The sequence below is a fragment of the Nomascus leucogenys genome, unplaced genomic scaffold (genome assembly GCF_006542625.1).
Source record: "Nomascus leucogenys isolate Asia unplaced genomic scaffold, Asia_NLE_v1 Super-Scaffold_241, whole genome shotgun sequence".
Lineage (NCBI taxonomy): Eukaryota > Metazoa > Chordata > Mammalia > Primates > Hylobatidae > Nomascus > Nomascus leucogenys.
Window position 1 is genome coordinate 2,344,495 of NW_022095767.1, and position 15,146 is coordinate 2,359,640.

The 15,146-nt window shown below is 45.0% G+C and overlaps 1 protein-coding gene across 4 annotated transcripts in view; it reads right to left on the bottom strand.

Annotated features, from left to right (window-relative positions):
• INSR (insulin receptor) overlaps nt 1-15,146 on the bottom strand; it is a 175,349-nt gene that overhangs the window by 66,224 nt on the left and 93,979 nt on the right. For all 4 annotated transcript variants that reach the window (XM_030807714.1, XM_030807712.1, XM_030807715.1 and 1 more), the window contains exon 3: nt 2,016-2,337. In XM_030807714.1, the coding sequence (XP_030663574.1) occupies nt 2,016-2,337 (322 nt within the window). The remainder of the gene's footprint in view (nt 1-2,015; nt 2,338-15,146) is intronic.

Sequence of the window (15,146 nt, forward strand, 5' to 3'; positions counted from 1 at the left end):
GGGCAACAAGAATGAAACTCCATCTCAAAAAAAACAAAAGCACAAACAAAAAAAATTGGCCAGGCTTGTTGCCTCGCACCTTTAATCCCAGCTACTTGGGAGGCTGAGGCAGGAGAATGGCTTGAACCTGGAAGGCAGAGGTTGCAGTGAGCTGAGATCATGCCACTGTGCTCCAGCCGGGGTAACAGAGTGAGGCTCTGTCTCAAAATAAATAAATTAATTAATTAATTAAAAGCTTCAGAAATAAAAATATTAATTTTTTAAACCTACGCAATAAAATACTGTGACAATGCACTATCCTCTCCTTTGTTTTCTTCCATTCAGGAAAGGCCCCAGATGCCAAAGATGTGCTGTCAATTTCTCAGGGTTTCTGTTTAAGCATCTTCTGCATCATCAGTGAGAAAATCAAAGGAGGTTGCTATATTTCTCAGGCCATAGTTAAGGTAAGGGAAAAATGCCTTTTATTTAAGGCCAACATCTTTTAAACAAACGTCTTGCCAGAAGATATTAACCCTTATTTTTTTTATTTCAATTGTGATTTTAAAAAGAAAGAAAGAAATGAATCAAAAAGAATATGGTCATTTCCTCAATCTTGGGAATACACTGTCCAAAAAAAAACAAAAAAAAACACAAAAACCTAAAAGAAAAGTCTGTCTGGTATGCAAAGGTGATTTATAGACCCTTTTGGTCAATAAAGCCAAAAGGTTTTTTTGGTAGGTTTTTATCAACAACAAGCAAAACAAAACATATTGTACTTGCAGGTTTCACAAACACTCAGAGAAAGAGTCATAAGAACTGAAATTACAGCTTGTTTTCCTTCCCGCCCTCTCCACCCAGGGAAATAAAATTTCCCACCACAACACTCTCGCTTGGCTAATTCTCAAGTCTGAAGAGGAAGATACTTTACGTAAGCAGGTCAACTCAAGGCCTCTTGATGTGTGTCTGTTTCTGATTTGTTTTTGTGTTGTTTTGTGGTGTGTGTGTGTGTGTGTTCTTTAAAACAAAACATAAAACCTCAATACAAAAACCAGGAAACAGATTTTTGCAACTCAGTTACGGCCCCAAAATAGCTCATGGAAGAAGCTAACAGTACGAACAGAAAGTCTGCGATGTGCGTAGGAAATCTGACTCAATGCCGAAGACAGAAAACCCTGCTATTTCTCACCCAAACGGCAGGAAATGGTTTGATTATACTGTCCTTCAGAGAACAGCAAAGCCCTGAGAATAATGCAGAAGTGAGTCTCTTCCTCCTGGAGACAGTATGTTCTGGGCTAATCTTGGCACACCACCAGGCTACAGGTCAGGGAAGACACAAAAGACCTTGGTATATCCTTGATGTGACAATGATGAAGCTACATCAGTGAGGACAGGCCATGTGGAGGATTTTAGGTAAAACCAAGGACTCTGTCCTTATTATATTTTCTTGTTCTGAAGCCAAGCACAGAAGGCTTAGAACTGGGGTCCACAATGCCAGACTGGGCGCGGTGGCTCACACCTGCAATCACAGCACTTTGAGAGGCCGAGGCAGGTGGACCACCTGAGGTTGGGAGTTCAAGACCGGCCTGACCAACATGGCGAAACCCTGTCTCTATTAAAAATACAAAAATTAGCTGGGCATGGTGTCAGGCACCTGCAGTCCCAGCTGCTTGGGAGGCTGAGGCAGGAAGATCGCTTGAACCCAGGAGGCAGAGGTTGCAGTGAGCTGGGTTCGTGCCACTGCACTCCAGCTTGGGCGACAGAGCAAGACTCCATCTCAAAAAAAAAAGAAAAAAAAAGAATGGTGGGTACAATGCCAGAAGTATATACTATCTGGCCCTTTAGAGAAAAAGGTAGTCAACTCCTGCTCCCAAGCCCAGGACCAAAACAGGGTGCAAAAGTAGCATCTGAGAGCAGAGACCTCACTCATAGCCAATTATCCCTGGGTTTGCACACAGTTTTAACAAGTGGCATCGTCACAACCAACTCCATGTTCCTTCTCCTCTCAGCTGCCCCCCAGACCCACATCCAGAACTCACTTGCTGGAATTCATCGTGTACCCGGAGGGACACTCAGGGATGCACTTGTTGTTGTGAATGACGTACTGGTGGCAGCCCTGCCTCCGCGAGTTCTTGCATTTGTGGTGCAGGTCCTGGCAGAAGCTGAAGTTCACACAGCGCCAGTCCTGGAAGTGGTAGTACGGGGGCGGGCAGGTCTCCACACATCTGCCGTCCAGGTAGAAGTTGCGGCAGGCCACGCACTTGGTGGGGTCGTCGGGCTCAGAACAGTTGCCCAGGCACTCGCTGTGGCAACAGAGGCCTTCGGCAGTGCAGCCATGTGACTTACAGATGGTCGGGCAAACTGGAAAGAGAGAGAGAGAGAGAGAAATAAATAAATATATAAATAAATAAATGGCTTTGTCCAATTCCTGTCTGCATATGCAGCAATTCTGGATCAGACAGTGAAAGCCAACCAAATACTAACAATAAAAGCGGCACTTCTACATCATTACCAACATGCCAGACACATCTATTAACTGGTTTAAGCCTCCAAACCATTGGTGTGCTTGTTTAACAGCTGCCTGAGGGAGGGGCCCGAGGGGGCCCAGATTTATATAGCATTTGCCAATTTCCATGGTGTAAATATTCCCACCATTGGTGGATTTCAGGCTACCAACATGAAGTTACTAAACCTAGAGCTGGCAAAAGATACATAGTAGCATTCCTCTAAATAGTATTTATAAGCATACACAAAATGTATCTACTACTGACACAAAAGTAATAAATAACCTCAACAGCACAAATAATAGGAAAACATCGTATGATATTAGGAGATAGTGAGTTTTGAGTATTTGTTAGTTTTAAGAACCTTTGTTAATTTAAAAACTTTTGTTTTTAATGTAATTTAATTGTAGGTTTATGTAATTTTTATGAATATCTATGTTTAACAAATGGCTCACAAATTGCCTGAAAATTTCACCACTGGCTCTAGCAAACCAACTCCAGCATGCTGCTGCACCCCACATGTGAAATATCTCCTTTATTTTTTTGTTTTACTAATGGGGAAACTGAGGTACAGGGAGGTTAAGTAACTTGCCCCCAAACCACTGATTGCTTCAACAGACATTTGCTTGCGCTAATCTAGATACCGTGGCCACTATGGGGAAAAACTGGCTGCAGATCCTGCCTTTGAGAGCACAAGGTCTAATGGAGGGGACATGTTAGTTACTTAAACATGCAAATGTGGCTTGGTGTGGTGGCTCATGCCTGTAATCCCAGCACTTTGGGAGGTCGAGGTGGGTGGATCACCTGAAGTCAGGAGTATGAGACCAGCCTGGCCAACATGGTGAAACCCTGTCTCTACTAAAAATACAAAAATTAGCCGGGTGTGGTGGTAGGCGTCTGTAATCCCAGCTACTCAGGAGGCTGAGGCAGGAGAATCACTTGAACCTGGGAGATGGAGGTGGCAGTGAGCCAAGATCGTGCCATTACACTCCAGCCTGGGCGACAAGTGCAAAATTCTGTCAAAAAGGAAGAAAGAGAGAGAGAGAAAAGGAAAGAAGGAAGGAAGGAAGGAAGGAAGGAAGGAAGGAAGGAAGGAAGGAAGGAAGGAAGGAAGGAAGGAAGGAAAAAAAGACTGGGTGTGGTGGCTCACGCCTGTAATCCTAGCACTTTGGGAGGCCAAGGTGGGTGGATCACCTGACATCAGGAGTTCGAGACCAGCCTGGCCAGCAAGGTGAAACCCCGTCTCTACTGAAAATACAAAAATTAGCTGGGTGTGGTGGTGGGCGTCTGTAATCCCAGCTACTCAGGAGGCTGAGGCAGGAGAATCACTTGAACCTGGGAGGCGGAGGTTGCAGGGAGCCGAGATCACGCCACTGCACTCCAGCTGTGGTGACAGAGGGAGACTCTGTCTCAAAACAAAAAACGAAACAAAACAAAAAAAAAAAGAAAGAAAGTTGGGGAGTGTTATTCACCCCAAATCCCCAGACTGTGATTCTCAGCACAGTGGATCCCACCGGCCAAACTCAGGGAACAGAAGTGGCCCCAGAAGCTACATCCATATATGAACAGCACTGTCTGGTCGAACTTTCTGCGATGACGGCAATGTTCTCTATTTGGGCCATCCAACACAGTAGCCACTTCTCCCCTGTGGCTTCTGGATGTGCTTAGTGCAACTAGGAAATCCAATTTTTTTTTTAAATTGTGGTAAAATACACAGAGCATAAAATTCACCATTGTAATCATGTTTAAATGTATAGTTCAGTGGTATTAAATACTTTTATGTGGCTATGCAACCATCACCACCACCCATCTCCAGAACTTTCTCATCTTAACCAAACTGAAACTCTGCCCCCATGAAACAGCCACACTCACCCTCCTCCCCAACTCCTGGCACCTCCCATTTTACTTTCTTTTTCTTTTCTTTTCTTTTTTTTTTATTTTTATTTTTTGAGACGGAATCTTGCTTTGTTGCCCAGGCCAGGGTGCAGTGGCGCGATCTCAGCTCACTGTAACCTCCGCCTCCCGGGTTCAAGTGATTCTCCTGCCTCAGCCTCCAGAGTAGCTGGGATTACAGATGCCCACCACCATGCCCAGCTAATTTTTGTATTTTTAGTAGAGATGGGGTTTCACCATGTTGGCCAGGCTGGCCTTGAACTCCTAACCTCGTAATCCTCCTGCCTCAGCCTCCCAAAGTGCAGGGATTACAGGCGTGAGCCACTGCTCCTGGCATCCCATTTTACTTTCTGTCTCTGTGACTCTGATGACTCTAGGAACCTCATATAAGTGGAATAATATAGGATTTCTTCTTTTTTTTTTTAATTTATTTTGAGATGGAGTCTCACTCTGTCACTCAGGCTGGAGTGCAGTGACTCAATCTCGGCTCACTGCAACCTCCACCTCCTGGGTTCAAGGAATTCTCCTGCCTCAGCCTCGAGTAGCTGGGATTACAGGTGCCCATCACCACGCCCCGCTAATTTTTTTGTATTTTTAGTAGAGATGGTGTTTCACCGTGTTGGCCAGGCTGGTCTCGAACTCCTGACCTCGAGTGATCCATTCACCTCGGCCTCCCAAAGTACTGGAATTACAGGTGTGAGCCACTGTGCCCAGCCTAGCTGCACTATTTTACATTCCCACCAACAGTGTACCAGGTCTCCAATTTCTACCAAGGAACAAAACTTTTAACTGCATTTCATTTTAATTTCAGTTTAAAATTTTTTAACAGTTTTACATTGATACACAATATTTTACACATTTATGGTATACATGTAATATTCTGTCACATGGATAAAATGTGTAATGATTTCTTTTTTGTGTGTGTGATGGGGTCTGGCTCTGTCACTTAGGCTCTGGGGTACAGTGACACAGTTACAGTTCACTGCAGCCTCAATCTCCTGGGCTCAGGTGATCCTCCCACCTCGGCCTCTTGGGTAGCTGGAATAATGGACATGTGCCACCACGCCCAGCTAAGTTTTTAATTTTTTGTAGAAATGGGGTCTCACTATGTTGCCCAGGCTGGTCTCGAACTCCTGGCTCAAGCGATCCTCCCACCTCAGCCTCCCAAAGTGCTGAGATTACAGGTATGAGCCACTGTGCCTGACACAATTCCAATGTTTACTAGCCACAGATGATTACCATCTCCCACACTAGACAGTGCAGGCATACAGAATAAAAGCCGACTCCCTACAGGCCTTGGGGGGTCTAATCCCTGCCAGTCTTGCTAAATCCTTCTCCCAGGCTGGCCTCCTTTCTGCACCTCCCACCCACACACACCCAGGCTCAGCCCTACCTTAGGACCTTGCACAAGCTGTTCTGGGTGGAACACCCTGGTCCCTTGTCTCCTCGTGACTTACTCCTTTGCATCTTTCAGGTCCTTACACAGACCTTCCCCGACTTCCCCAGCAGAAGTTGCCCTTCCTTCTCCATTCATGAGCTAACACGTTATCTCATTACATTTTCCTTATGGCATGGATCACTCTTGAAAATTATCTTGGGGCCGGGCGCGGGGGCTCACACCTGTAATCCCAGCACTTTGGGAGGCTGAGGTGGGTGGATTATTTGAGGTCAGGAGTTCGAGACCAGCCTGGCCAACATGGTAAAACCCCGACTCTACTAAAAATACAGAAATTAGCTGGGCATGGTGGTAGATGCCTGTAATCCCAGCTACTCAGAAGGCTGAGGCACGAGAATCACTTGAACCTGGGAAGTGGAGGTTGCAGTGAGCTGAGATCACGCCACTGCACTCCAGGCTGGTTGACAGAGTGAGACTCTGTCAAAAAAAAAAAAAAAAAAAAAAAAAAAAAAAAACCCAAGAATTTAGGAAGTTCTAATAGGGCCAAGCACAGTGGCTGATGCTTGTAATCCCAGCACTTTGAGAGGCTGAGGCGGGTGGATCACATGAGGTCAGGAGTTCAAGATGACCAGCCTGACCAACATGGTAAAACCTGTCTTTAATAAAAATACAAAAATTAGTCAGGTGTGGTGGTGCTTGCTTATAATCCCAGCTACTTGGGAGGCTGAGGCAGGAGAATCGCTTGAATGCAAGAGGAGTTTGCAGTGAGTCAAGATTGTGCCATTGAACTCCAGCCTAGGTGACAGAGCGAGACTCCATCTCAAAAAAAAAAAAGGGGGGGTGATTGTTAATAAGAGTCCCTTCCTTCCAAGATTGTTGCAAGAAATAAACAGGATGACGTCGGTAACACGTCAGATTCTTTGATAGACATTTTTAGGCTTGATAGAAATTAACTAGAGGGTATCTATAATTATCATAATTATCAACATCATTAACACTGATCTGTCTGTGGGAACCTGAGGGCTGAAATTCAATTGGAGGAAGCAATATACAAGGCAGACAACAATCATCCAGGGCCCACAGAGTTCCAGCACTCTGGCAAGGACACACACACAAGAGGAAGGGGCTTGTTTCCTGGGCTGGAGCCACTTCAGAGGGTCAGCCCTTTCATTCAAAAGAGGCGTCATCAATGGCCTAACACAAACCTCTCAAACACATAATTCCTTCCGGCCTAGACAATGGGAAGAAAAATTATCCAACCATTGCAAACAAGGCCAGAGGCTGCGAGACTTTGCAATGCTGTGTTGGAGCCCTATCTGACAGGCCCATCTGAGCTATTTCATTTGTCAGCACAGGAGTTGGTCAACTTTTTCTGTAAAGGGCCACAAGCAAATACTTGAGGCTTGGCAGGACATATGGTATCGGTTGAAACTACTCAACTCTGCCATGATGGCATGATAGCAGCCACAGACATATGTACATGAAGAGGCATGGCTGGGTCCAATAAAACTTTATTTATAAAAGCAAGTGATGGGCCAGATAGTTTATCAACCTGCACTAGTTAAATGTACCTGTAATTGATTTTACTATTTCTTTTTTTGTTTTTTTTTTTGAAACGGAGTCTCGTTCTGTTGTCCAGGCTGAAATACAGTGGTGCCATCTCCGCTCACTGTAAACTCTGTGTCCCAGGTTCAAGAAATCCTCCTGCCTCAGCCTCCTGAGTAGCTGGGATTACAGGCACCCGCCACCATGCCTGGATAATTTTTGCATTTTTAGTAGAGACTGGGTTTCACCATGTTGGCCAGTCTGGTCTCGAACTCCTGACCTCAAGTGATCTGCCCACCTTGGCCTCCCAAAGTGCTGGGATTATAGGCATGACCCACTATGCCTGGCCGATTTTACTATTTCTGTTAGGGACTAGACTCAAGGAAATTAGTGTTAACTTGCAGACAGATATGCTGCAAATTATTTTCATCTCAGAGAAAAGATACTCTCAGCTGGGCATGGTGGCTCATGCCTGTAATCCCAGCACTTTGGGAGGCTGAGGCGGGAGGATTGCTTGAGGCCAGGAGTTCGAGACCAGCCTGGGTAACAGAGTGAGATCCCGTCTCTCCCTGCCAAAAAAAAAAAGAAAAAAATAATCCCCAAAGATTACAGTTTTATTGTCCTATGGGACATTAAGCAACCTCACAGCTAACATTGCCTTCTTATTTCAGTGACTATACATGTTTTGGCTTTATAATCCTGCTGTTCCCTCACTAATGGGTTAAATAAACATGCTGATCTGTGTTCTTTGGTGGTTTTTTTTTTTTTTTTTTGAGACGGAGTCTCGCTGTCGCCCAGGCTGGAGTGCAGTGGCGCAATCTCGGCTCACTGCAAGCTCCGCCTCCCGGGTTCACGCCATTCTCCTGCCTCAGCCTCTCCGAGTAGCTGGGACTACAGGCGCCCGCCACCACGCCCGGCTAATTTTTTGTATTTTTAGTAGACACGGGGTTTCACCGTGGTCTCGATCTCCTGACCTCGTGATCCGCCCGCCTCGGCCTCCCAAAGTGCTGGGATTACAAGCGTGAGCCACCGCGCCCAGCCTTTTTTTTTTTTTGAGACAGAGTCTCACTCTGTCGTCCAGGCTGGAGTGCAATGGTGCGAACTCGGCTCACTGCAACCTCCACCTCCCAGGTTCAAGCAATTCTCTGCCTCAGCCTCCTGAGTAGCTGGGATTACAGGCGCCCGTCATCATGCCCAGCTAATTTTTGTATTTTTAGTAGAGACGGTGTTACACCACATTGGCCAGGCTGGTCTTGAACTCCTGACCTGGGATCCACCCACCTTGGCCTCCCAAAGTGCTGGGATTACGGGCGTGAGCCACCGCACCCAACCAATTCTTTGAAGACTATCCTTCGAACACTATAAGCCCATTCCAGGTGTCTCCAACTCTGTAGGGAGATGTTGATCAAGCAATACAAAACTTCACATAAGAGAAATAAGCTTTAGTTATGTATTGGACACAATGGTTGCTATAATAAGTAATAGTGCACTAGACATTTCAAAATTGCTAAAAATGTAGATTTTTTTAACCATAAAACAATGATAAGTATGTGAGGCAACAGCTTTTAAATTGGCATGATTTAATAATTCGACAATGTAAACAGATATCAAAACATCACATGGTACCCCATAAATATATAATATATACAATTATTATTTGTCAATTTTAAAAAAACAGAGGCCAGGCATGGTGGCTCACGCCTGTAATCCCAGCACTTTGGGAGGCCGTGGCAGGCGGATCACCTGAGGTCAGGAGTTTGAGACCAGCCTGGCCGACATGGTGAAACCCCGTCTCTACTAAAAATACAAAAATTATACAGGTGTGGTGGTGGGCACATGTAATCCCAGCTACTCAGGCGGCTGAGGCAGGAGAATTGCTTGAACCCGGGAGGTGGGGGTTGCAGTGAGCCGAGATTGTGCCACTGCTGGAAGACAGAGTGAGACTCTGTCTCAAAAAGAAAGAAAAGAAAAGAAAAGAGAAGGAAGGGGGGGGAGCAGAGGGGGAGGGGAGGGAAGGGAAGGGAGGAAAGAAAGAAAGAAAGAAAGAAAGAAAGAAAGAAAGAAAGAAAGAAAGAAAGAAAGAAAGAAAGAAAGAAAGAAAAAGAAAGGAGGGAGGGAGGGAAGGAAAGAAAAGAAAGAAAAGCCACTCGGGGTGGCCACTGCACCCCCTAGCTGAGGGGGAGTCCTCTAAACTGGTGCTGGACGTTTCCACATACTCTTGCTCCCATACTGGTTCCTCTGAACTGGGATTGTTAGAGAGAATGTGAAAAGCTCCATATGAAAATCACAAGCCTGCCAGGCGCAGTGGCTTGTGCATGTAATGGCACTTTGGGAGGCTAACATGGGAGGATCTCTTGAGTCCAGTAGTTCAAGACCAGCCTGGGCAAAATAGCCAGACCCTGTCTCTACAAAAATAAAAAAATTAGCCAGGTGTGATGGTGCACACCAGTAGACCAATAGTCCCAGCTACTTGGGAGACTGAGGTGGGAGGATTGCTACAGCCCAGGAGTTTGAGGCTGCAGTGAGCTGTGATTGCACCACTGCACTCCAGCCTGGGCAACAAAGCAAGACCCTATCTTTAAAAAGAAGAGAGAGAGGAAAGAGAGAGTGAAAGAAGGAGGGAAGGAAGGAGGAAGGGAGAGAGAGAAAAGAAAGAGAAAGGAAAGAAGGAGGGAAGGAAGGAGAGAGATAAAAAGAAAGAGGGAAGGAGGGAGGGAGGGGAGAGAGAAAAACGAAAGAGGAAGAAAGAGAGAGAGAAGGAGGAAGGAAGAAAGAAGGAAAGAAAGAAAGAATAAAGAAAGAGAAAAAAGAAAAGAAAGAAAGAGACAGAGGGAGAAAGAAGAAAGATAAGACAGAGAGAGACAGAGAAAGAAAGAGAAGAAAGAAAGAAAGAAAGAAAGAAAGAAAGAAAGAAAGAAAGAAAGGAGGGAGGGAAGAAAAGAAAGAAAGAAAGAAAGAAAGAAAGAAAGAAAGAAAGAAAGAAAGAAAGAAAGAAAGAAAGAAAATCACAAGCAGCCCAGAGTGGGGAAAGGGCACGACACAAGTGAAGTAGCCACAAAACAGCAGCTTCTTCTGGTGAGACAGACCACAAAGTGAAGACATTATGAAAGCCACGTGTCATGCAAGATGAGAAACAGCCCCAGTGGAGGACGGGGTTGACTTTCCTCTCCCTGTGCCCCTGACCTGATCCCCCTCATTGACACATAACGAGCCCAAGTGTCTGTTCCTGCCCAACTTCTGGTTTGGGGTAGGGACAGTCAGCAGCCCAGACTGTGTCTGACAGAGAAGATGGCAGACTTTCAGGAAAATGCCAAACTGTCCAGGAGCTGTCACTCCCTCACACCTGCACACAAGCACATGCTGTGTATGTAGGGAACATCTACCCAGACCTCCCCTTTCCAAAAATGCAAGTTCTGTGTCCATCTGTTGTCTCCCCTTCAAAGCCACATTGAACTGCTGGTCCCAATTCTCCCCCAGTTCTCCCTAAACCTCCCAAAAGCTCCCGGGTGAGCAAACAGAAGCAACCATCATCTTCCTGAAACTTTCAGCTGCGGTGGCTTTTTCACTATACGCTGCTGAGAAGATCAGGGACTAAAATCTAACTAAATTGATGGAGGAGAAAGGAGGTCGCTGTGTCAGAGTCCTCTGGTGGACTCTCCCCAGGAAAGACAATATCCCCACTAAAGGACCCCTTCCCTAGACAGAGGGAGTCACAGAAACACCAGTTTGCTTCAGGGAGGCAGTTCAAAGCAAAGGAAGGAATCTTGCACCAACAGGCAAGTGCAATTTTATGCAGTATTTCTTTTTTTTCTTTCTTTTATTTTCCAAGATGGAGTCTCGCTCTTGTCCCTCAGGCTGGAGTGCGGTAGCACGATCTCAGCTCACTGCAACCTCCGCCCCCCAGGTTCAAGCGATTCTCCTGCTCATGCCTGTAATCCCAGCACTTTGGGAGGCTAAGGTGAGTGGATCACAAGGTCAGGAGATCCAAACCATCCTGACCAACATGGTGAAACCCCGTCTCTACTAAAAATATAAAAATTAGCTGAGCATGCTCTTGCGCACCTGTAGTCTCAGCTACACGGGTGGCTGAGGCAGGAAAATCACCTGAACCTGGGGAGCGGAGGTTGCAGTGAGCCGAGATCACGCTACTGCACTCCAGCCTGGCGAAAGAGTGAGACTCCATCTCATAAAACAACAAACAAAAAACTGGGGGCGGATGCGGGGGAGGACACATGGGACATATGTCCCTCTGAAAGGGACACAAAAAATGCCTTATGTTATTTTTATTTTACTATGTATGTGTACTATCCTGTCAAAACTGACATATATTTGGAAATACATATTTTTTTCAAGTAGCTGCTTCTTTCATTTATTTATTTAGAGACAGTGTCTCACTCTGTCGCCCAGGATGGAGTGCAGTGGTGTGATCTTGGCTCACTGTAACCTCCGCCTCCCAGGTTCAAGTGCTCCTCCTGCCTCAGCCTCCTGAGTAGCTGGGACTACAGGCGTACACCACCATGCTTGGTTAATTTTTGTATGTGTGTATATATATTTATATTTATTTTTTTATTTTTTTTTTTTTTTTTGAGATGAGTTCATTTGTCGTCAGGCTGGAGTGCGTGCACGATTGGCTGACTGCACCACCTCTGGTCAGCATTCTCCTGCTCAGTAGCTGGGATTAATAAATAAATATATATATTTGGTAGAGATGAGGTCTCACAATATTGCCCAGGCTGGTCTCAAACTCCTAGGCTCAAGAGATCCGCTCTCCCCGAGCTCCCAAACTGCTTGGATTATAAGCATAAGCCACAATGCCAAGCCAGGAAATACATTTTTCAAAAGCCTCTGCTAGACAGTAAACAATGTTGTTGATCAGTTACATGATTCTACTCCCAAATATTCTAATAATGACCGCATAAAACAGCTGACAGGCATCGGTGAGAGCTTTTACAAAGGTTCTCTTAAAATCATCTTTGTTGGCTGGGTGTGGTGGCTCACGCCTGTAATCCCAGCACTTTGGGAGGCTGAGGCAGGAAGATCACTTGAGGTCAGGAGTTCGAGACCAGCCTGGCCAACATGGTGAAACCCTGTCTCTACTCAAAATACAAAAATTAGCTGGGCATGGTGGTGGGCACCTGTAATCCCAGCTACTCGGGAGGCTGAGGCAGGAGAATTGCTTGAACCCAGGAGGGGGTGGTTGCAGTCAGCCAAGATCGTGCCACTGCACTCCAGCCAGAGTGAGATTTCATCTCAAAAAAAGAAAAAAAATTATCTTTGCCTTATTACAAAATCAATATGGGGCTCAGCGGTGAAGTGTGGAGTGTGTTTTAATAATAGCTTTGCTTTTTTTTTTTTTTTTTTGAGACAAAATCTCTGTCACCCAGGCTGGAGTGCAGTGGTGCAATCTTGGCTCACTGTAACCTCCATGTCCTGGGTTCAAGCGATTCTCCTGCCTTAGCCTCCTGAATAGCTGGGATTACAGGCATGCGCCACCACACCAACTGATTTTTTTTTTTTTTTTTTTTTTTTTTTTTTAGTGGATAAGGGGTTTCACCGTGTTGGCCAGGCTGGTCTCAAACACCTCAAGTGATCCGTCTGCCTTGGCCTCTTAAAGTGCTGGTATTACAGGTGTGAGCCACCGCGCCAAGCCAGCTTTGCTCTTTTATGGACTATTCAACAAATTGTTAGCATTTCTCTTTTTTCTTTTTTTCATTCAACAAACGTGTCAAATGTCCCAGTGTGCCAAATCATAGGAAACCTGTTCTCGTATTAACTGAACAAGCATCAGAGCAAAGATGATACAGAAACCCCATCCCCTGTCCTCGAGACGTTCAGGTTTAACATTGTCCTCAGCCCCCAGCAGCACCCCCTCCTGCAGGGGGAAAAGAAAAAGAAAAAAATCCCACAGTACGAGAAAATGACAAGAGTAAATCTTGTGGGAAACTTTTCATTCAGGTATATGTATGTCTTGGGTACTGAGCCTTACAGGAAATGTATTTCTTCTTAAAAATTCTAGTTAAAAATACTTCAAGTAACATTGCCCACAATAGTGGGACAAGGCAACAACATGTACTTCCCATTATGAGGCAATGAAAAAGACAAAATATTTGTGTAGCTTTCTTTCCATATATTACTAACCCTAGCTTGAGGTCATTCTATAAAATAACTGGCCTGTGCTCTTCAAAAATGCCAATGTTGGCCGGGCACGGTGGCTAACACGTGTAATCCCAGCACTTTGGGAGGCTGAGGCAGGAAGATCACTGGAGGTCAGGAGTTCGAGACCAGCCTGGCCAACATGGTGAAACCCTTTCTCTACTAAAAACACAAAAATTAGCTGGGTGTGGTGGCGCACGCCTGTAATCCCAGCTACTTGGGGGCTGAGGCAGGAGAATCACCTGAACCCAGGAGGCAGAGGTTGCAGTCAGCCAAGATCTCACAACTGCACTCTAGCCTGGGTGACAGAGTGAGACTCCGCCTCAAAAAAAAAAGTTAAAAATAAATAAATAAATAAATAAAAGCAAGCCAATGCTGGGAAAGACACAGAAAACTGAGGAATTAAGAGACAGCAGCATTCAAATGCAAAGTGTGATCCTAGATTGGAACCTTTGCCTAGGAAAAAAAAAATCCATATAGGGCAATATTGAGACAACAGATGAGATTATAGAAGACATTGGATTAAAATACTGTATCAATGTTTATTTCCTGAGCACCAGTACCATCATTGTGTAAGAGAACTTTCTTTCTTTCTTTTCTTTTTTTTTTTTTTTTTTTGAGACGGAGTTTCGCTCTTGTTGCCCAGGTTGGAGTGCAATGGCACCATCTCGGCTCACTGCAACCTCCGCCTCCCGGGTTCAAGCGAACCTCCTGCCTCAGCCTCCCGAGTAGCTGAGATTACAGGCATGCGCCACCACGCCCGGCTAATTTTGTATTTTCAGTAGAGACTGGGCTTCTCCAAGTTGGTCAGGCTGGTCTCGAACTCCTGACCTCAGGTGATCCGCCCACCTCGGCTTCCCAAAGTGCTGGGATCACAGGCATGAGCCACCACGCCTGGCCTGAGAACTTTCTTGTTCTTAGGAAATATCCACTGAAGAATTAAGGAGTATGTATCATGCCTGCAACTAACTCTCAAATAGTTCAGGGGAAAAAATGTATATAATGTGTGTGCATAAATATATTAGAAAGGTAATAAAACAAGTAGAATAAAATGTAAACAATTGATCGATCTAGATATAATCTTGCAATTTTTCTGTAAGCTTGAAACTACATCAAAACAAAAAGCGACCAATTTGTCCAAAGCAAGGTTAAAATCCAGAGAAATAGGAGACGCAGCGCTGCGTTGTTAAATGACTTGCGCACAAAAATCCAGTCACTCTGACACTTTTTTCTTTGCCTCCCTTTTTAAGTTCAAATTAGTTTGGGTTTTTCTTAATTAAGAAGGTATGTGATAAAAAACAAAACAGAAAATACAGAAACCACCATTAAATGATTCGATAGCTCCACATATGTTAATAACATTTTGTTACATTCTTTCCAAAGCTTAAAACTTTCCAAAGTTTAAAAAAACTTAAAAAAAAAAAAAGTTTAAAAAACTTTCCAAAGTTAAAAAAAAAATACTCAAGATTTATGATTCCAAAAATTACTGCTTTCCAGAAATTTCCAAACGGAACAGTTGCGTCATGGGCCTTCTGGTACATTGACCACAGGGCCCCGCGGCTCTCCCTATAAGTGTGAGTTTTATAAACTCCTTAAAGTAATTTATTTTGTTTCCATTCAAGGCCTTTCTCTCCCACACTGGCCCCGGACCCTGACCTCAGAGGTTCGAGTCCCCGGAG